Here is a 22,923-nt window from a genome sequence, read left to right on the forward strand (position 1 = left end):
CCTTACATATAGACACATCCCTGGATCAGTTAGTTTTCAAGTACACTGTTTGAAACCACTGTGTACATTTTGACAATAGAAATGTACGACTTTTGTGTAACTCATTAACAATATTTTTTTTTGTGCTACATTTTAAAAACCTTAGACTTAGGAAGTTAAAGAATGTGACTGCTTACATTCATTTTAAGGTCATGCTCAGCCTTTTTTATACAGACACCAATTTTTACCATATAATTGCACTATTACCAAACAAAAGTATAATTAACCTGTAAAAATCAATGTGACCTTTGTGCATAATTAAGTATGTTAATTTGAAATGACCAAAATGTGTTGTGTTAGGTTACAGTGATCACAACAAAGATCATTCAATTAAAAAAATAAATGAATCAATGACTCCATCCTACCTGACTGCCTCAGGATCCGTTTGGGGTTTGTTTTTGTTAGTTTGTTTTAATGGTACAGTAACATTAATACACGTACTGTAGATGTGCACTGGTAACCAGTATATGCGTTTGAATGAAAAAGACATGAATAGGATGTGTATGAATATGTATGGTGTTTTCCAATTCTTTTTCCAAAAGGCTTTTAAGCAGTGCAGTGTGAACGCTATTGATTATGGTAAACCAGTGTTGTAATAAATTGGCTACACAGGTGTACATATTAGATACTGACTTACATTTCCACTCCTGTAATTACAAATATTTAAATCAATTAACATCTTAAGTTATTCCATTTCCCCTCAGTTTCTAATTTGGGAGTGTTTATCTCAAGGCTAAGCCGTGGATGGAAGTCAACTGTCTGAAGTGATTTCCTATGAAAATTTCACAAATTACAAACCCTTAAATTACCATGATGGTAAGCAGATAAGATAAAGGTGAGATAATTCACCTCTATTGGACACGTCATCTTCATTACAGTGTGAACAGGCAACGGAGCAACAACATCAATTGTGATCAGGCCCTTCTACATGTTCAAATTCCAAAGACTTTGAAAACCATGTTCAGGACCTAAAGTTGATCCATCAGTGCGATCTGTCCAAACTGTAATACAGAACATTACATAGAGGCGTCATTTCTCCATTTCACAGCGCCATGTGAGAGTGTTAAAATATGCCTATTAGAAAGCTGTTTTGACATAAAATGAATAACAGCTAGAAGATGAGTCTGGTATTAAAACGCAGTTTAAAGGACACCGGTACAACTTGCTCTGACCTATCCCACGTGAGAAGTTCGCTTACGAATGTTTACTCAATGGCCTTCTTAAAGTTTTCCCCAGAGAATTATCAGAAAACTGATTCAAAATGCAGAACACCAGTGCTCATTTCTGTTAAGATACTAAATTCATGCAGTTTTGCCATCCGAACTATGATGTAGCCAATCAGAGGGCTGCTCATAGCATGTGTGATTTTGCCTTCATATTGTGACACTTGGGATGGGTGTAAAACTGATTTGGTAACAGTTTTTAACATATCTCGGATGTCTATTTTATCGGTGGAGTTCCTAAATGTTATATTTACATAAATGAGACAGGGAAACCTGAAAGCATCACACTTCAGGTGACAGTTGTAGCCACTGTTGAGCTGTAAAAACGCACGCTGTAGATTTTGGCAGAAGCAGAAAGAAGTGACTTTATAGAAAACTATTTTTTTATTTGCACATCGTAAAAATTGTACTTCACTGCATGTGAAGTATATGAAGGATACAGGCAGACGCACCGAGCTGGAACAGGATCGCTCCGCTGCTGTGCTCTGATCGGCTGCTGCAGCCTCAAAGGAGTAAACGGATAGAGCGGCTGGGCCCTGCGAGTCCCTAACGAATGTCATAAATACTAATGACTGCAGTCTCTTTAGTGAGAGGAAAAGCAATTAACACACACACACACACACACACACACACACACACACACACACACACACACACACACACACACACACACACACAGGAAGCAGAACAATTTAACAAGAGCAATTTAGACCAGAAGTCCTGTTCTATAACGGTGCCTCAATCTAATTATAGATCCCAGGACAGTGGCATGTAGTTACAAGCTGGGATAAATAACTGTTATTTTTTCACTGGCACCAACAGGAAACATTTAGCATGCAGTAAAAATATAACCAATCAAAAAATAATAACATAATGGATGCTAATAAGAGTTAAAGTACCATCACTTCAGATTAAAGTCGAGACATGTCTAAAATTGATTAGGAAGGTAGCAAGCAAAGAGCAGTGCCACGCGACTCAAAGGTGTTGCAAAGGCTTTTCAAATGCCCGTCACGTCATTTCAAAGTTTCGATCACAGGAGGAAGTACAGGGAGGATAACAGAAGGTGCAGGAGAAGCCCGGAGCAGTGCTCTGTGCTGTTAATCTGTTATGACGTCTTCTTCCTGACACCACAGAGAGCTGCTGCTGTCTTTGTGCGGACCGGGATGAATCCTGTTTTTAGTGACAGCTGGGCAAAAAGGGTTCACAACTGCATTCCTGCCAGCTGGTAAGGTTGCTAGGAAAGATCAAAAGATTTTTCCTAACCTAAAAACAAATCCACAAGTTTTCAACGTTTGCTGAGCCTGTGTCCCCAGAGCCAAGGGCCAATGTTCAAAATGATCCATGCAGGACAGGAAAGCCTGCAGAGACTCCCGTGTGATTTCAAAGAACAGTTTGGCTCCAGCATACAACACTGATAACAGCGTTCATGAGTCTGTGCACATGAAATGGATAAAGAGTCACCAAGCACTGATCAACCTCCGTCTGGAGCATAATGAGTATGACAGTGCAGGGGTTAGTAGCCATCAGATCTCCGACAGAGTCACACGCCAGGAGTCTGCTGAGCTCTCGATAGCCAGGATGAAGGTGTCCTCATTGGAGTATTGCTGGATGATGTTGTCATCCATGTTCACCAGGAGCCTGGGAAAGACAGTAAACACATTTAACGGTAATAACTGATCTGGTCAGCTCATGTCTCTATTGCAAATTGATTTCTACATACATGATCCCTCGGCTGTTCTTCACACGGCTTCCCTACAACTTCATTTAATTTCAAAGTTTTGTCCTGAAGTTTGGTTTATGCTAAAATATGCCTTCTAAATGTAAGACGGGCATATTTATTCATCTCTTCTTCTCCTCATTAGCAAGGGTTACTGACACTGGTTGGCATGTAAAGCTACCTTAAGCCAACAAGCAAACAGACATGGAAGCGAGTGAAAAGCAGAAGAAACTGTTTTTATTGAGTTGGACTCACCCTTTTTTGCTTTTTTGGTAAACCTTGGCTATCTTTTCAACAGGCACCGCATATTTCTCAGAGATCTGTGAAGACAAAGTAGATGTTAACAAAACTGAATCTCTCTCTCTCTCCCCATTTATACATGCATGAATTCAATTCTTGCGACTATTCCGGTTTCAGAAAAGTGTAAGATGTAAGAAGGATCAGAAATAACTACTTCTCACATCTTCAGTCTCAGAAAACACTTTCCTGATGAGTTTATGGTCTCAATCCCTAGTTTCACATCTTAAAGCGAAGAACATTACTAGCCAAAAGGAGGATAAAGCACAGGTCTATCTTGCGACTGTTGGATCCACTGCTCATTTTGTGACGTCTGGTTTGAAGAAGCTAACAAGGTAACAACCAAGATGCTCCAGATGATGCTTCAAAAACAGGGCTTTGCAAACCAACAGGTCACATTAGCTTTGACCCATCTACAAACCGTTTGGCAGTGAACTATTGGTTTGTAGAAGTAAGGACTTCTGTTTTGTAAGCAATGTATTCTCAGTACTCACAGCCTCCATCAGAGCTTTGAGGGTTGGGCTGCGCAGCATCAGAGCATCAAACACTTCATCACACTCCTTCCTCACATATAGTAGAACTGGAAAAGTCAAGGTATAGGAAGACAATATTAGGTCAAACCACGACACCAACAAGGACAAAAACTCTTAATGAGAAATAAGTTACCTTTTCTTTCTGGTTCCACTCTGGACTTCTTTAGTGCAGGTGGACAGAGGTCTTCCTGGCCAACACATGAAACCCTCTTCATTAAAACACCTCTGATGAACACACATGCAGAAACACGTGTCATTTTATGGGAATGCTCTTGGTTCCCTGACATGTAACAGTTTGTTTCTTCTAAGGTAGAAACAAGGATAAAAACAAAATTAGCCTTTGTCCAACCTTCTGTAATCTTCTCACCATGGAGAGACCCTCAACAATAAACTCAAGGTCTAAGCGTGTGGAGCAGTGTGCACTAACACAAAGCCACTGTGGGACTCACCCATTTCGATCAACTTCTTCAGTGTTGAAAGCAAACACCTGCAAACAAAATAAAAACAAAACAAAAAAAAAAAACCATTATGTCAATTCTGTCTTCACTAAAATGTCAAAACGAATGTGTGTGTGTGTGTGTGTGTGTGTGTGTGTGTGTGTGTGTGTGTGTGTGTGTATTGGAAAGAGCGTGGTCCCTCACCTGCCCCGCTCTCTGCAGGTTTCCAAAGTGGACGTCTGGAATGAAGAGAACGGGCTGGGAGTCCAGGTCTCCAATGCTTTTGAACAGCGCACTTTCAGCCCTCTTTATCGTGGTCAACCCCGAGCTGCCATTTTTCCCTAATCCAGAGGCAGTGTGAATTTAACATCTGTTGCCAAGCGACAACTTCAAGTACAGAATTGATTACATTTGCAAACCTTTTTAAGTCTCAGTGTCCTAAGGTCAAGGATTTGTAACCTTGTTTCAGTGGATTTTAAAACAATATGAACAATTTTATTTCTGTAAATAAATTGTAATCACGTCTTAGCAACAAACAAAACCAAAAAAAGGTTTCACCTTTCATACTCTTCCTGAGCTGCTTTTTTTCCTCGTCGCGAAGCTTCCTCTCAGCACCCTGCAAACAGAAAAAAATGTCAGAATATGTTAAAAACAGGTTAAAAAGGTTTATCCAATTCCATGTTATTAGCTCACCGTTGAGCACATGTGCTAGCAGGCTTCTTTACCTTGTCACAGAAGACCTTAATCTGAGTATAGGCTCTGTGGATTGGCCTGCTGCCACAGCCGTTGTTGTAGCTGTACGTGTCGATCTGAATAATCATAGGCATCCCCTTCACACCCTTCTGAGAGGAGAAGTCTGTGCTCAGACAGTTCACAGAGATAAAGACCTAGGAAGCAACAAAAAAAGAAATAAAAACAAAACATTCCGTTTTTTAAATTTTGTGACTTAAACTGAAGCAGAGATGATGATCATATAACATTGCTAAATCCATGCCATGCAGGGCAGGAACAAGAAGCAAGAACACCCAGACCTCCCTCTCCCCACCTTCTCCAGCTCATCTGGGAAAACATGTTCCCAGGCCAGCTGAGAGATGCAATCTCTTCAGGGTGTCATGAGTCTGCCCAGGAGGCCTTTGTCTAGTGAGACATGCCCAAAACAACTCACACAAAAGGCATCCTTGTCAGATGCCCAATCACCTTGATTTGCTCTTTTTGATGCAGAGGAGCAGCTCTACTCTGAGCACCTCTCAAATGACTACACTCTTCACCCTATCTCAAAGGGAGAGGCCAGCCACCCTTCAGAGAAATCTCATTTCCACTGCTTGTATCCGCGACCTAATTTTTTTGGTCACTACACAGAACTCATTATCATAGGTGAGGACAGTAACGTAGACTGACAGCTTCGCTCTGACGTTTCGCTCTGTCTTTAACACAACGGGACAAGGCAATATCTGCAACACTGCAGCCGCTGCCCCAATCTGTCTGTCTGTCTCCCACTCCCTTGTCCCCTCCCTCGTGAACAAGACCCCAAGTTACTTAAACTCCTCCACTTGGGGCAAAAACTCATCCCTGACCCAAAGAGGACACTCCTCACTTTTCTGGCAGAGAAAGTATCCAATTAGTAGGGGTGCAACAATACACAAAATTCACGGTTCGGTTCGATACTTTGGTGTCACGGTTCGATATTTTTTCGATACAAAAAAAATGTTCATGCCTTTTTAATTTGTCATTTATTAAATTTTCACGGCACATTCCGCACCACATCTCTGTGCGTTCATCATTTGTTTGAAGCCAGCTCACCTCCTGCAACTACTTTTCCGAGAATACATGCTTCTTTTGTGGTTCGGACTCCTTCTGACATTTCTTTGGAGGTGGAGGAACATCACAGTAATTGCTTAAAGGAGCTTCTTCGAAATCTTTAAGAGTTCTAAACAAATGTCTGTCCTCCTCCTGAAAATCTTATGTATGCAAACACGCGTTGCAACTTCATATCTTGTGCCCGTTTTTTATTTTGACAGCGAATGCGCACCTGCGGACCACTTATGTGAAGCCCTGGTTATTTCGCTTGTCATATTGCAGCCACAGAAATTCTTTTGTCCATGAAACCATAAAGCTGCACTTTCTTTTTGCCTTATAGTCTGATTTGTCATAACTTTTCCGTTTTGTGGTAAGCTTTTCTTTGGCTGTCACTTCTTCACCCTGACCTGTCTTATTTGGCTCAGCAGAACTAAAATATTGTGGCGAGCTCAGACAAGGAGGAGACGGAGGTATCGTTTGTCTTGCTTCCCGTGAGCTAGCCAGGGAGCACAGCCGTTTATTGACATCTGCAGAAGAACACTGCCGCTAGCTAACTGCTCAGCGCGGCAACAGCACAGCAACAACAACAACAACACCACCACCACCACACAGGGCGCCCTCTGACCCCGGAAGGACACACCGTCGCAGCGAGAGGGCGTCAACCGTCACTACGGCAACATAAACAAAACATAACTGTACAAACAGAACCCTGAACAGCCCTGACCCTCTACATAGCCCCCACCTAAGGGGTCAGTCGTCCCCGACGACCTCATTACCCCACACAAAGTCCTGCAAATGTCCAGGTGCCTTCTTTTGGCGCACCGGCCGGTCACGACCGGCGGGGGAAAAGTCACTCGGGTCAGAACATGGGGTGCCACCATCATCCCACTTCTGACACCAATGTGGCGAGCTCAGACAAGGAGGAGACGGAGGTATCGTTTGTCTTGCTTCCCGTGAGCTAGCCAGGGAGCACAGCAACATCACAGCAACAACAACAACACCACACAGGGCGCCCTCTGACCCCGGAAGGACACACCGTCGCAGCGAGAGGGCGTCACCCGTCACTATGGCAACATAAACAAAACATAACTGTACAAACAGAACCCCGAACAGCCCTGACCCTCTACAATATATATCCTGCTGCTTTTACACACGCACTCACATAAGCTCAGCGATTCTCTGCGCGATCAACCTCTCACATGTTTAAGCTTGCTGCGGGAGATTTCACTTGTCATGTTTGCATAGTAAGCTAACGATTGATAAGACGATGTCAGAGGAATTGGTGCACAAATTATCATCACTCACCAATCAGTGCTGTCGCTCTCTATACACAGTTCGCGCGATTGCAAAGTGAAAGCAAAAAACAAGCGCAAATTCAAACGCGACTTCAATATGTCACATATTGACAGTGGCTCACCGATGCCAATGACATAATTACCCAGCTACATTTCCGAAAGAATGCAAAAGCATTGACATATATTTTTCCTTCCTATGATAGGCAGACGGGCAGGGCAGAGATAGATTTTGGTAGCCCGACTGGAAAAATCGCTAGCCCGGGCAGGCGATTTTGCGAGCCCTGTATCTGATTGAGGAATCGCTCATCTTTGGAAAACAGACTTTATTACAGAGAAATGTCTCTTTCCAAAATAAAAGCTATACTATACGCTTCTTCTGGGCTATATTCTCAGCAGCATATTAAACATATCAGGTCCCCATAAGAAGAATCATGTGCTAACCGCTGTCTAAATGACTCGGGTAAAGGGTAAAGTTTGTAGCATGCGTGCTTGTCGTTTTTGTCTGCTTCCACTTGTCTTTGCACTAGGGTGATGTCGGTGTAAATGTGCTGTCATATTTGTTGTGTTCCCACTAGTGCTGTCAGCATTAATCTCGTTGAAATGACGTTAACGCCACAACACGGCAAATCTCTGTTAACGAGCTACTGCGGGTGGCCCGGGGCTGGACGGCCAACATGTTAACAAGCTAACTGCGCTAACACACTAGCTCCCACCCATGTAATTGAGCATTGCGTGGCACATCCAATATACTGTTTTACTTTAGTCCATGGCGCTTATCTTCAGGGTCATACGTCACATGAAACCCAAAATAGTTCCAAACGCCAGATCTGAATGAGGGTGGGGGAGGTTCAATTTGCCATGTTGCAAGGAGAGCTTAACTTCTGTCTCAGTGAATCTGCGTTTGACTACTCAGCCTAAGCTGCACTGTCGAGCGCAGATCCACTGAGCGCTCAACACAGACAGCATCGTCAGAAGGAAAGTTGATAAAATACATTAAAATTTTATTTTGTATTGTTTGATACATATGCATACTGAACCGAAAGCACTGTATCGAACGGTTCAATATCGATACGAGTATCGTTGCACCCCTACCAATTAGGCACAATTTTTAGGGCCAAATATAACAACCTCAGTTTTGTCTGAAATTGAGAGAAAAAAATTACAGGACATATGGGTCTTTATGTCTTTTAGACAAGCCAGCCTGTACTTTCATCAATTGATTTTTGTCATCTGGCTGTTGTCATAGATAGATATAACTGGGTATTATCTGTATAGCAATGAAAGAGATATGCTAATAATAATAAAATGGCCAGCAAGTCAGGCCTCATACCAGCATGGGTATTCTATTTAGAACATATTCTTTCTATTATAGTCCTGAGTTGATGTCAGGTTGAATACAAATTTCAATATAATCAACTTCTACAAGCAGAGCATAAAGTACATGCCGCACAGCTTATGGGCACTAGCTGCTGCACCAAAGTTTCCAGAAACTGGCCAATCAGAACAATGTGGGATCTTAGGGAGGGGTCCCTAAAGAGGCAGGCATAAAAATGGTGCATTTCAAATAAGAAAATCTTTGTTACAGAATTCCATTTCACTTTTGTAAACACCTGTAAAGCAATAAACAGCAACTTGCTATTAACTAAAAGGTATTCCTGCATTAGTTTAACCATAAGAGCCCGTTATTAGTCAATATGTTTTCTAATGAAGCTGTATCTGACTCACAAACTGTGTGGTAATGATAGAAAGTTTAGAGGATCCATGAATCACAACAACAGCAGTTCACAGGCCACAACAACTCATAAGCCTCCTTCAAATTCGCATGTGTCAAGTAAAAACACTTCAAAGACACAGAGGTACAAGAATGTGGGATTTTATATAAAGAAATCAACTGTTTAATATTGTTTCAGAACCGCGAGTGTCCCAGATTTCAGAAATATATGGCTCTTCTCCACCCATTCCTCTTTCCCAGAGCTAAAGTAATTGGGCATAGCTGCAGATCTGCAGGTTATTAAAAGCTTGTGAAAAGAATTCACAAAATGTCACCCAAGTAACAGCACCATCCTACCACTATTTTAATCATTTAGTGTGCTCTTTAAGCAATAATACATGTCATTATCTTAACACATTTAATTGCACAATGGAACAGATTCTCATGATTGGTGCCAAATCATCCAAACGGACAGAATTTCCACATGAATCTCCCAGCTAAACAGGACGGGCAGCTTCAGCAACAGGTCGGCAGAGACTGATCACGGTGGATTCATAACTGCGGCTAAACACCAATTTTCCCACTACGCAGCATCAACAGCATCGTGTCTGAACCTGCAGAGGTGAGGGCTGATTGCTGGAAAAGCCTGGAGCACAAATGAGCCTCCTACACACCTCCACAAATTCACACCTCCACAGACCCAAGCCATTTCAATTTTCTCCACAAGCGCTGGACGCATTGCTGCTAGCAGCGTGTGTATGTGTGCGTGGGAGGCTTGTTGTGTTTGCGCGATCCGCATGTGTAAGCGTACCTTCCTAAAAAAAGGGGGGGGGGGGGGGGTGAGAAACAAAGTTCACGAGGGCACTGCAGAGTGGCTGTTTAGTGCCATCCGCTCAACCAGCACAAACAAACACGAAAACAAGAGTTGTGTGCAGCAGGAAGCCACTCATCTCCCGCCCGAACCAACACATTTCACACTCTGTAACAAGGAGGTTGCCAACTGTTACCTGGCAACAGCCAAAGCATGCAGAAACAAAACATAACGTGTCCACCAAATAAAAAAAGTATAGATATATTTATTTCATCTAAACTGGTGTCAAATTAGCAGTGGAGAGCTACGTTTCTAAAAAGAAAAAAAAAGATTATAGGAGTGACACGAGGCTTCACATTTCCTCACAGTAACCCTATTGTTTTGTCCTCAACCTTTTCCACCTCATTTCCCCTGGGGGGTGGGGTCTGGCCTCATACTGGAGGCTTGTGAGTCAGAGTGCAGCAGAAAGGGTGAGAACCACTTGGCTCACATCTTACAGCACAGCCACACAGTGTAATCAGTGCTTCTAATGACCTAATTGATATTTAGTAGGACAAATTGTATTCATTAGACAAAGCAGATCATATGCAAAACCCAGAAGAAGGGATTATTACAAACTGTGAATGATGACGAAGGGAGGATATTGTCACAGTTAAAAGCTAAATCCTCAGTGCTCTCACTTTCAAAATACCTACCACCTCTAAACAAGAGGCCAGACTACAGGATCATCCATGCTTTGAATATACATACTGGCAAAAATCCAAACATGCTGGTTACATTATTTATTTATTTATTATTTGAGGGGGTAGGGACAAATAAGTAAACACTTCAGCCTACTCCTTTTCAAACAAATAATGGAATGATATTTTGTAATGATTGTGAAGGCACATGTTTGAAATGTTTGAAATAAAAATGAACTGAACTGAACTGAACATTATTTATTTGTTTAACATGCATGAAGGTGCTACCATGGAATTTTGGCCAGAGCTTGAGAGAAAAGTTCAACCTCACAGGGACTTCCTTGAGTTTCACTCACATTAAAAGGACTAAGATTCCTCTAATTTTGCACCTGTAGTATGTAGCCTGACATAAAAGTGATTTAACTACTAATAATAAAAGGTGCCATCCGAGACAGTCACTTCCCTTTCTGTAAGACTAATCGTACACAGTGGTACACGATTGTGGTCAGGTGTACAATCACACACACACCGCTCGATGCAGTACCGTCACAGTACCGCCTGAACACACATTTAAAGCAATTACGGTTTGTGAAAAGCGTGTGCGCCACACAGTAAATATTTATCCACAAACCAGCAAAACGGCAATTACCCGTCTGTCAGCGAGGCAGTTTGAGAAGTTCCCATTAAAACTGGAGCTGAATGGGAGCCCCAGGGCTCAAAACACCTTAGGGTGGACTCATTCTTTAGTGTGTTTGTGGGTGTGTTTACACGCTGTGTGCAATTTGTCTTCATCCAACTAACCGACGTCACTGCGTAGAAACCTGAGCAGGGTTGTTTTCAAGGGTTTGTTGCCCTGTACCCGGCGTCTCTGCAGCCCCAAATAACCTGACACAAAGCAGGAGACACGCCTCCCGTCATCGGGGCCAGTCATACGATCCCTCAACTAGAGTGAGAGTATGAGGTATAAACAGTCCACTGACGCGGTTCAGCACAGACCAGGAGTCCTAAAGACAAAAACTTGCGCTTTTATTAAGCAATCCTCCCCACACAGGGCTAAGAGTTTACGTCGTCTGACCTGTTCAGCTTCCATGGTGTGACACATACAGCCCCCCCCTCACCTTGGCTTCTTCACTGACATCCCATGTGAAAGACACAGCATTGTAGGCAATTTCCTCCACGTTCCCGATGTTGAAGCTCTCCTTGTAGTCAGCTGAAGGCAAACGGAGGAAACAGGAGAAGTTTGGCGTCAGATCTGTTAACATTTTGCCTGTCTGGAGGCACATTTTCTTTTTTGTGTATGAATTTTTCAAAACATAGTTGCATAACAAAAACAACTATACATTTATCTTTGTATCTTGCTATATATCTCTATATAATAGAGAGAGAGAGACCCTCCTCTTCGCAGATCCTCTCCAAGTCATTAATGTTTCATGCCTCATGTTTGGCAACTGGAACCTTCAGCTACCTCCACAGATTTTCTATAGGATTAAGGTCTGGACACTGACTCGACCACTCCAAGACCTTAACATGCCTCTTCTTGAGCCAATCCTTTGTTGCCTTTCGTGTTTTGGATCATTGTCATGCTGGAATACCCACCCACCCCATTTTCAATGTCCTGGCTGAGGGAAGGAGGTTCTCACCCAAGACAGTACGTGTCCCCATCTCTCCTCCTTTGATCCAGTCCCTTTGGCAGAAAAAACACCCCCAAAGCATAATGTTTCCACCTCCATGTTTGATGGCGGGGACGGTGTTCTTGGAGTCGTAAGCCACATTCTTTCTCCTAAAACATGGCGAGTTAAGTTGATGCCAAATAGGTCTCATCTGACCACAACACTTTACCCAGTCCTCCTCTGAATCATTGAGATGTTCAGTGGTCTGTACATGTTCTTTCCAACTGTTTTCTTGGTGACTGGGTTTCCAGCTGCCTTGAGATCATTGACAAGTTCCTCCCGAGTAGTTCTGGGTTGGTTCCACAGTGTTCTCATTATCACTGAAACTCGATGAGGTGAGCTCTTGCGTGGAGCTCCGGACCGAGGGAGATTGGCAGTTATTTTATGGTTCTTCCATCTGCGAATAATCGCACCAACGGTCGTCACCTTCTCCCCCAGCTGCTTGGCGATGGTCTTGTAGCCCATTCCAGCCTTGTGTAGCTCCACAGTCTCGTTCCTGACATCCTCAGAAAGCTCTTTGGTCCTGGCTATGGTGCAGAGTTTGGAATCTGGATGGATTGATTGCTTCTATGGACAGTTATCTTTTATACAGGTAACAAATTAAGAAGGCTCCCAATGTCAGCTCGTTACCTGGATAAAATATACCTGGGAGCCAGAAATCTTGCTGATTGACAGTGAGCAAATACTTATTTCATTCATGAACATTTGAATATTTCTTTTTTATTATTGTTCTGTCTCTCACTGTTCAAATAAACCTACCGCTGAAACTATAGACTTATCTTTTCTTTGTTAGTGGGCAAAGCTACAAAATCAGTAGAGGTTCAAATAATTTGTTCCCTGACTGAGTGTCAACTAAATTTTTGATTGTTCATACTGATCCAAGAACTCATAAAGACATACAGTATACTTATTTAGTAAGTGGTTGAGGCAGTGATCATTTCCCAAACTAGGAAACTGCTCCCTCTGAGTCAGAACAACAATAACAGTTAACATTCCACCGTTTCTCTCCTACAGTAGCATTTTGTCTTTAAATCCCATTACAGGCAGCATGTCTATTTCATTATCTCATATTTTCAACAGTTCACAACACTCCACCATTAACTCCAAATACACTGCCTTATTTTCACTCTCCCACCTTGTCTGTGGCAAGTTCATGCCAATACTTGCCATGAAAATTCACCAGAGTTTATGACACCTGGTTCATTCCTTTCGGTTTTAAGCCACAGGCTGGGGCACGTCTTTTGCTGAACGCACATGATATGGCTACAATCCAAGCCCCCACCTATTTCTCCTGTTAACGTCTATGCAAACATAGACCCATAAGCGTCTTTCCACAGCACTCCTGTGGGAATTCAGGCTTGACTGTTATTCAAATTATATCAGGTTTCAGCTCTGGATATGTGACAGGATTCTCCTGGAGCCTCCTGTAAGACTGCCACCTACTTAGTCTCTCCTTAAATGGTTTTGTGAGGTTTAGGTGAAAATATCTAGTAGTCCCCATCTACACCATTATTGTACAGGTAGTGAGGACAGAACGTCTTACCGATGTCCAGCACTCTCTGCTTGGCAGTGTGCTGCCTTGAGTGCCAGTATTTCCAATTCTTCAGCTGCTCATCTCTGCCCTTGTCGTCCCCAAAGACAACCATGATAACACTCTACAGGAAAATATGAAGTAGAATAAGGTCAAATATTTCACACTACTGAGTGATCAAGTCCTCAGCCTCCTCCATCTTCCCTCACTCACCTGTACAATACTGTTCTGTGGCAGCTCAGAGCCTCCCACGGTGCACTGATCACTCCTGGATAGACTCCTATCAGCTCCATGGGATGATGTCACTCCAGTCACTCCGACTTTCCCTCTGGGCTGATGCAGGGATGATCTGAAGCCGGCCGCAGAGAGCGTCAAAGGGTAGAACTGGCCGCGGTTCAAGTAGGCCATGGGTCCTTCTCCTTGGCGTGGCCGGAGAGATAACGTGGCCTCCAGGTTGTACCGGAAGCTGTCACTGTAAGGACATAATGGGCTCCATAACTGCCATTGGTAAGATGACTACTAAAACAATGACAGGTGAAAGTAAAATATAAAACTGAATGTTATTAAATATAGCCTTATACACTCTTCCTAATATATAGTTTAGGCTTTGAAGTCTAAATCCTGTGTGTGCCAATAAGGAAACTGGACTACAGTCATTGAACTCTTGCAATCCTTGACAATATTAATATTTGATAAAAATTAATGACTTAAGACAATCTTTTAAAATGAAGGACATCCTAATCTAAAAATCAAATTATATACCAGCTTCTTTCATTTTAGAAAAACTCTTTAAGTTGATGCTTGTGCACTAGAAAAACTCTATTCCTGTCATATTATCAAATTAAAGCAATCACAGCCAAATGGAGGAACTTGTTAAAACTTTAAAACTTTCACTCTAGGAGAGCAGATTAATGCTGGTGTATGTGACTCAGTAAAAGAGGTCAAGCAACAGCAGATAGTCAGCATCACCTTTGACATACTAAACACATTACTGTCCAGAGGTAAATACTTAAATCAACATTTTAATCGTGGGGGGGGGGTGAAATGAGCAGATAAGAAGATTGCGAGGAACTCTTTAAAGACACTTATGACTCTAAACAAACTTGAGCCCAACATACACTCAACAAAAACTTTATTACTAGTGTCCCTTTTGCTTTCAGAACTGTGTTAATTCTTCATAGTGTAGATTAAACAAAGTGCTGGAAAATTTCCTCAGAGACTTTTTTTTCCACATTGCCATGACATGCCGTGATTTCCGGGGCTGCACATCCACGATGAACATCTCCAGTTCTACCCAAAGTTGCTCCACTGGATTGAGATCTGATAATTGCGGACACGAGTACAGTGAACTCATTGCCATGTTCAAGAAGCCGCTTTGAGATGCTTTGAGTTTTTTGACATCATTATCCTGCAGGAAGCAGCCATGAGAAGATGGTACACTGTGGTCAAAGGGATGGAGGTAGACAGCAACAACACTCAGGTAGTGCTGTGGAGTGTAAGCGACACTGTTGGCACTAAGGCATCTGCAGTGCAAAGAAAATATCTCCCACGCCGTCACACCACCACCAGCCTGAACCGTTGATTCAGTGCAGGATGGATCCATGCTTTCATGTTGTTTAAATTAGGTCTTAACCATCCACCTATTGGAGCCAAAATCATCAAAATCATCCAACCACGCAATGTTTTTTCCAATCCTCTATTGTCCAATTTTGATTCCTACTGTCTTCTTCTTAGCGGGCAGAGCAGCTGTAGCCACAGCACACTGAACCACAGTTCAGTGTGTTGTGTGTTCAGAGATGCTCTTCTTTTTTGGAACAAGTGGTTATTTGAGTTACTGCTGCCTTCCTATCATTTCAAGGCAGTCTAGCCATTCTCCTCCAACCTCTGTCACTTAAATCACCTTTCTTCTTCATTCTGATGCTTAACTTGAACTTCAGCAATTCATCTTGACCATGTCTGCTTGTCTGAATGCATCCAGTTGCTGCCAAGTGATTGGCTGATCAGATCATATTGTGTTAACAAGCAATTGAACATTGCATTGCATTTTGTACCAAACAGCGTGGCCAGTGAGTGTGTGTCTGGGCCGCATAGATTCATTGAAACACACCGAAACCCTGGTTAACCTTAAAAAACACACATTGCAGTTTCTTTAGACTTAAACCCCCACATACACCATTCTTCCAAAGCACTGAATGAGGGTTAATCCAATGCTGAAAATAGTTCCATAAGTTCCGCCTGCAGTGTCATGTTAAGGAAACTGTGACTGACTTTACAGGTTTTATTTTGTTTATAATGTTTTGCATGTTTTGATTTGATAGCTTTACGCAGGATGCCCTTCGTGATGCAATGAATGTGGTTGCAGCTTCACAGAACAATCACAGTAAATGGGGAAACTTAAACGGTGTTTATGTTTTTTCCCCACATGAGATTTGTTGGCAATTTTTTTTTAAAAAGCACCTAAAATTCATAGTCATTCTTCTCTCAGGATAAGATGTGTGCACATAAATGTTATTCTAATTTTTTGTAGTATCGCCATGTTTTTAAACTTACGCTGGTAGACTGTGGTGAAATTCATCGACTCCCGAGGAAGAATTTTTATGGTACATCTGTAAAAGAAGATACTAATGAGCAAACTATTCATGTAAAAAGAAATAATAATGAAAAAGGAGTTTGTATCAAATAAAAAAAAAATCTTATCAGTATCAACAAAACTTGTATAGCAACAACCAACAATTCTATTCAGATTAGGTCTGACCTCTTTTTCCACTGGCTCCTCATACGTGCTGTCCAGACTGCTCCTCTGTTCGTCTTTCAAATAGCCAGTGAGGGACATATCATAACAGCTTTGCTCATACAGCCTCCTTATTTGGTCTCTAGGCTCTTTTTGGCAGGTGCCACCAGAAAATGAAAGTGGCATGGGGGCCTGGCTTTCTGTCTTGACCAGAGCAAGAGGTCCATTCTCTCCACCTTTACCATCTCCTTCTCTAGAATCTCCTGCGTGGCTTTCAGCTCCATATTTGTAGCCCTGCTGGTGCTCAGTGGTTGTGCTGTTGTTTAAAGAGAGGTTAACAGGCAGTGACACCATAGCTTGAAGCTGGTGACCCACCATGTCCAACTTTCCGCAGTTGCTGTGCCCATGAGCAGAAGGCTCTGTGGGCTTAATGGCACTGGGTGTATACCTCTTCTCTCTGGGAACCTGAAAGGATTATGACAAGTCCAGAAGCAATTCAGACCTAAAATAAATCAGATCATTGTATCTGGCAATGTCCTTTATTATTCTTTGTTTCATACCTTATAGTAGTCATACAGCACCCCTAGAGCTGCTGGACTGTTCTCATCTCCATTGATGTTCATCATGGCCTTTGAGGCAGCTGTCAGTGGGTTCTCCAGGAAGATTTTCCATGCCTAAAATAAATCAGATAATTATAAGTGGCAATATCCTTTATTCTTCTTTGTTTCATACCTTATAGTAGTCATACAGCACCCCTAGAGCTGCTGGACTGTCCTCATCTCCATTGATGTTCATCATGGCCTTTGAGGCTTCTGTCAGTGGGTTCTCCAGGAAGGTTTTCCATGCCTCATCCTCACTGCCGAGCGGTTTGCGATGGGCCACCGACACTTCGTTTGGTACCACCACCACCAGCCTTTTGCTGGGAACGACCGATGGGAAAAGACAGAGAGGCATGTTATTACTACAAAGTCATTCTTTCATTAACAGAAGCCAGTGCCAAGCCACTAAAAATGCCCCAGGCTGTTTCTCACCAGACTTCACTCAAATTGCCTGCTCCATGTGGAGCATGTTTATTTAAGTCCACTTTTGCTGGTATATCTTTAAAAATGAACCAGTGGAAATGAAGTCATTCAGAGATATTGGCATGAAGATAAATTTCGTCTGACATCGTGGTAGTTCTTAATTTTCAAATTTTTGTGAAATCTTTCATAATAATGAAAGCATAAACGAAACCAGTAACGTTTATGTGCAGGTACGTGAACGGTAATTAACTCATTCTAAAATAAATTATATTAGTTTAGTTTAGTAATTTGTGTCCCTGGGGGTGTTTATATAGCATAGGCTCCAGTGCACATCTACTGATAGCAAGAAGACAAAAAATATATCTAAAAGGAACTGGACTAAAACTGACAGAAGTTATTATCAGTGATGCTAAAACTTTCTCTTACCTGTCCAGGTCCATGTTGCTTCAAGTCCCTGCTGTTTTCTAGGATTGCTAGAGAAACTGGACTTTCAAGTTAGTGCAGGTAAGTTTGTGTGGGAAACTGCAAAAATGAGCCCGGGAAAGGCTGGCTCTATTTAAGGTCTCACTAAAAACCGCCAATGAAATCCTCTGGATCCTCGCGAACACATTTCCCGATGCCCATAGTGTAAGAAGAAAATGTCCATATTAAAAACAAACAAACAAACAAAAACAAAACAAATCGATAATAATCCGTATAAATGGAGACAGGGGTGTATTCTGTTTGGAAAAGGTGATCAATTAAGACCGAGGTAGTACAGCACCTAAGGCAGGATAAACGAGGAAACGAAAGCTATCCCTGTGATTGGTGATATACTTCTAAGCGTCGTAGTACAGGACTGCTCCCCATTGGTGAATGGAAAGCAGAAAGGCGTGTCTTGAAAAATAGGTAAAAGGTGGACTGCCCAACGTTAAATTATATATAATGTACGTTGTTGTATGTACGTGTTGTTTTTTGGTGGGGTTCTGTGTGTGTTTAAAAACAAGCCCGTGAGCAGCAAAACAGAAAAAAACGAAAACACACGCTCTTCCAACTCAATTTGATATTTTAATTGGCTATATTGGTGATATTAACGGTGTCATAAAATGTATTTTACGAAAGCTTATGAATATCATCTTAATTGTTAATTGGCGTAAGAGAAAACTATGGTGGCTGTTCCTTCGTGTTGTATCGCGACACCTTGTGGCATGCATTTGTCTTGCACCTTGAAGGGAAAACTGTTATACATTTGCTGAGTTCAAAGGTGTTTTGCTATTCTTGTTGTTTCGTTCGGAAATGTATTTTTGTGGTTAAATAACTACTTTACGTTTTATTACGCCAATTTTTCTTCCTGGGAAATGTTCCTCCTGTAAAGAAAGATGGAGCCTTCATGTGCTGTCAGTAAAGCCCCCAACTTGATTCGTGTAGAACTGTTATGATATGGGGTTTACTGGAAATCTTTGAATGCATCATAGTTCATGGTTTGGGCATGCGCACTAGTGCGGTGACGCCAAACGGCAGGGATAGGCGAGAGTTCCAGAGGACTCAGCGTAGTGCTGCTTCAGTTTAGTGATTGTCTTCACTGATACAAGTACTTTTTTTAACTGGTAAGGTATTTACAAAACGCCTAGTAGTACGTTTTAGTGCTCAGTGTCTACTTAAAGTCGTGTTCATTGTATGTGTCAATGTATTATCCAAGCTACCGGATAGCAACCGGCTAACTGAATGCTAGTGTCTCTGAATTAGTACGAAAAGAAATGTATGGTTACATTTTTTTTCTAAAAAAAAAAGTTATTTTAGTGTTATCAAGATGTCTCCGAAGTGAGAAAAACGGTAGTTGAAGTTGTTAAGACTAAAGCAGCATTTTCAAATAACGTTAGCCTTGAATGGGCACTGCATGGCGAGGACTGTCCTTACATCACCCACGGTGGTCAGTGGTGGACGATATTTTAACTTAAATATTTGCTGATTAAGGTAATGCAATGTGGCAACTGAAAAGAGACATCAACACTTATTTTGTGACGTGCTTATTATTCGAATAGCTGACTGATTCTGGTTTGATGATAGTAAACGAGTTCGGCTTTAAAAATGTCGCTCAGAAACAGAGTTCATACAGTCCCTACAATACTGACCTAAATCTTATAGTCTGTCTATAATAACTTTGAAAATGAGCATTTAGATTTTCTTTGGGGAAATTTCCGAGATAATTGCCTGATGCATGTGACCCAAAAAGCAACAGTTAGCCTAGTTCCAAACGGCGTTTCACAGCCGCTGCTGCCTTGCACGTCTTGAAGTCTAGTTAAGTTAGGAGACAGGTATGCTTCAGCTGTAAATAATTAATAGTGCTTAAGCCAAACCCTCAGCTGCTGTCACTTCTCTGCATTTCAGGATGGTGTGGCTTTTATTCCCTTGGTGCCTTGCATTTCCCTTCACCTTCCCTAAAGTCATTGTATTAGAGGCTTGTCATCTTCTTGCTAGTGCTGTGTTGATTAAATTGTTGTATATTTTTGGCAGGTGGAACATCAGAAATGGCCCGTGGGCACCAAAAGTTCCAGTCCCAGCAGAAAAACGCCAAAAAGCAGGCAGAGATCAAGAAGAGTAAAGGCCATGACCAGAAGGCTGCAGCTAAGGCTGCTTTAGTATACACATGCACCGTGTGTCGGGTATGGGCTAAAGCTGACATTAGCAGCATTAGCTAACATTTAACCATGTAGTTAGGATGGAACTCACTACACAGGAGGCTGGCAAATCACTGCAGTGGATTTGATCATATTGTTTGCAATGTGATTAAGTCAATACCTATACCATATCTCATTTCACACTTCACTGTAACACTGAAGTTGGAAGTTATACCTCCCAGCCAGCTACCTTAAATAACTTCACCATGTTATGTGATTACTAGGTATGATCTCATTTCAGTAAAGTCTAGGTCAGTAAGCTTTCCTAGACTGAGTTAGAATTGCTTGGCATTTCTTATATTTTGTAAACAATCAAATATAAAACATTAAGAGTAGAACAGAAGTGAGTCACAAGCTGAAAGCAGATCACAACCGAGATTGGATTCATCCCAGTGCTGTTTTACCTGGACAGCATGGATTTGTGCAGGTTTATAATTGACAGCTTATTGATAAAGTATGCCAAGCTAACAGGTCATAGTAATCTTACAGCCCCCCCACCCCCCTTCAAGTTTCAACTACATCTCTACGATTGTTAGAAAGGTGTGATGGAAAGTGGTTAAAATCCCTTTCTAATACCCTCATACACCTTTTGCTTCTCTTTTCACACCTGTGCCAAGGACGGTCAGCTTTTCTTGTCACTGCCGTCATCTGACACACAGGTGGTGGCATGCAATGCTGCTCGGTTGGCACAGCACTGCCCAATGTTTAGCATAAATGACATCAGCTTCTGCTCTTCCTGGAAGAATGAAGCGACAAATGCAGGCAATTTGTTTTTGATTTTACCTGCATTCAGTGGGACAAACAGATTTTCTGTCTCTGAGACCATTTCACAGTCATGTTCTCTTCAGTGCTTGTCCAGAATCGGACTGCTTTTGAAATTTGTCAGAACTCCAGGCGATTTTCCTCTTCACCAGTCTGTGTTTGCTCCTGGATTGACTGACCAGGTTGAAGTCAAACATGAGCTGTCATGCTACATCCTGTTTACATGTTTTAACTGGAAAACTCACCAGGCAACGTGACTTTCTGTATTACCTGTAAATAAGTTTCTGTGTTTCCTCTAGCCATTTATCACTTATCCAAGCGATTACAGAGCGGCAGCAGCTCAAAGCCTTAACAATGACTAAACAAGCTGGTGTTTGTAATGTAATCTAATATCCAACCAGTCGAGATCATATTGTGAAACACCTTTTGTCTCATATTATGGTTTTGCTGATATATCTGAGTAAACTGATGTCATTCTCATTGATGTCGTCTTTTTTTTTTTTTTTTCCTTTACCAGACACAAATGCCCGACCCGAAGACCTTTAAGCAGCACTTTGAAAGCAAACATCCAAAGTCTCCAATGCCCCCAGAGTTGGTTGGTGTGGAGGCGTAATGGATTAACCTCTTTCTGTAAGGCAGTTGGAACCAACTCAGGACAGGCTTCTACATTTTGAGGTGTTTCAGATAATCTTCAGTACAGCTTCAGTTATTGCTCATGATGATTAACTGATGTATGGGTGTGCTTATGTAGGGATTTTACACAATCAATTGGACTGAAGACAGCTACCCTCTCTTGGCATAAATGTATGTGTTCCACTTTTGATTGTATGCAATATTTGCAAAATCTGATCATTTCAAAATGTTATGCTCACAAGACTAGCTTGTCCATGGGCTCCACCACCATCTCAGGTCTCCCACTGTTTCACAGCAAGCTTTGAATACAAGATGAATTGGCACTGGCTCAAATGAACAAAGATGATGATGATAATTGGAAGTGATCTGCCAAATCCAGTGTAATGTGAAATCCATTATGGGTTTTGACTGAGATGGATTTGTGATGCAGAAGGGTTGATGTCAAAATAATAGTTATCCAGAATGTGACTAGAGTTCATTAATGTCCTTGCAAAGTCACATTCATAACCACTAATGCTGTGTTCTTTCTATTAGATTCAGATTTACTTCTAATCTGCACTGATTATATATATCTATATATATATATATATAAACACATATATTTTTTGGCTTGGTACCATTATTTTTTTAATGAGTCTATTGTTGTTGAAGTGAAAAATGTGTCAAATGCACTGTCCTGCACAGTTGCTGAAATTGTGCATTGCATTTACCCCTCAGATTATCATGAAACAAATTTTGTTTGTGTCAAATAAGTTTTTGTCATGTGCAAAATTTGTAAAAGCTCTGCAGACAGGGCACTACACGTCTGATCACTGCAAAGCTTTCCATGTTCCTACTCTGCTGCTGCAGTAAACATCTGGATATTTACCTTTGATCCTATTATAAGAGGTATGTCGACTGAAAATAGGTTTGCACTGGGTGTTGTAAATGACAACACTAATGAACTCCTGTCCCCAGAGTTGGTCATTGTAGTAATACATGTGACATAATTGTGCACAGCTATTGTATGTATTCTGCAGTGTAACTTGTCTCACTGTCATCTCTATGGTGTATGTGAAAACAATCCCAAGTGCAGTCTCGTGCTCTTTGGTTTGTTTCAGCTCTGAACCTGCAAAGTCTAAACTAAATTACACCGTACATCATCTTACTTTACCTTATTTTATATAAGTTGATCATAGCAGGCAAAGACAGTTTTAATTCATTGGAAGGAACTATTTTCAATACATTTGGACCTGTTGGTCATTAACCACTGACATTGTAACACTGCTAAAGTCTGGACTGACAACCAGCCATGTTTTTACTTTTTGTAATAATCATATCTTTGTCCACAAAATGTAATGTATAGCCTTTGAATAAAGTTATTTTATATTAATATTA

At 41.6% G+C, this 22,923-nt stretch overlaps 2 protein-coding genes across 2 annotated transcripts; one reads left to right on the plus strand and one right to left on the minus strand.

Moving 5' to 3' along the window:
* Window positions 1-1,627: 1,627 nt before the first annotated feature.
* Window positions 1,628-18,280, minus strand: LOC113032657 (grainyhead-like protein 2 homolog). Its single transcript, XM_026185672.2, has 16 exons — window positions 17,921-18,280; window positions 17,226-17,391; window positions 17,033-17,146; window positions 16,497-16,937; window positions 16,292-16,347; window positions 13,955-14,213; window positions 13,754-13,865; window positions 11,659-11,750; window positions 4,972-5,133; window positions 4,805-4,862; window positions 4,451-4,587; window positions 4,259-4,296; window positions 3,943-4,034; window positions 3,771-3,856; window positions 3,235-3,299; window positions 1,628-2,900 (listed from the first exon to the last, which is right to left on the minus strand). The coding sequence occupies exons 1-16, from the start codon at window positions 17,932-17,934 to the stop codon at window positions 2,786-2,788; spliced, it is 2,007 nt and encodes a 668-aa protein (XP_026041457.2). The 5' UTR covers window positions 17,935-18,280; the 3' UTR covers window positions 1,628-2,785.
* Window positions 18,281-18,932: 652 nt separating this feature from the next.
* Window positions 18,933-22,923, plus strand: LOC113031428 (zinc finger protein 706-like). The gene is made up of 3 exons (XM_026183495.2): window positions 18,933-19,080; window positions 19,988-20,136; window positions 21,431-22,923. Exons 2-3 carry the CDS (start codon window positions 20,002-20,004, stop codon window positions 21,524-21,526), a joined length of 231 nt encoding a protein of 76 aa, XP_026039280.1. The 5' UTR covers window positions 18,933-19,080; window positions 19,988-20,001; the 3' UTR covers window positions 21,527-22,923.

This window comes from Astatotilapia calliptera, chromosome 11, assembly GCF_964374335.1.
Source record: "Astatotilapia calliptera chromosome 11, fAstCal68.1, whole genome shotgun sequence".
Taxonomy (NCBI): Eukaryota; Metazoa; Chordata; class Actinopteri; order Cichliformes; family Cichlidae; genus Astatotilapia; species Astatotilapia calliptera.

Excerpts from the sequence above, each read along its gene's own strand:
- LOC113031428 (XM_026183495.2), top strand. The coding sequence starts at position 20,002 with ATGGCCCGTGGGCACCAAAAGTTCCAGTCCCAGCAGAAAAACGCCAAA. Across the intron at positions 20,137-21,430 it reads ACACATGCACCGTGTGTCGG|ACACAAATGCCCGACCCGAA; the intron begins GTATGGGCTAAA and ends TTCCTTTACCAG.
- LOC113032657 (XM_026185672.2), bottom strand. Across the intron at positions 16,938-17,032 it reads TGCTGTATGACTACTATAAG|GTTCCCAGAGAGAAGAGGTA; the intron begins GTATGAAACAAA and ends TAATCCTTTCAG. Across the intron at positions 5,134-11,658 it reads ATGTCAGTGAAGAAGCCAAG|GTCTTTATCTCTGTGAACTG; the intron begins GTGAGGGGGGGG and ends GTTGCTTCCTAG.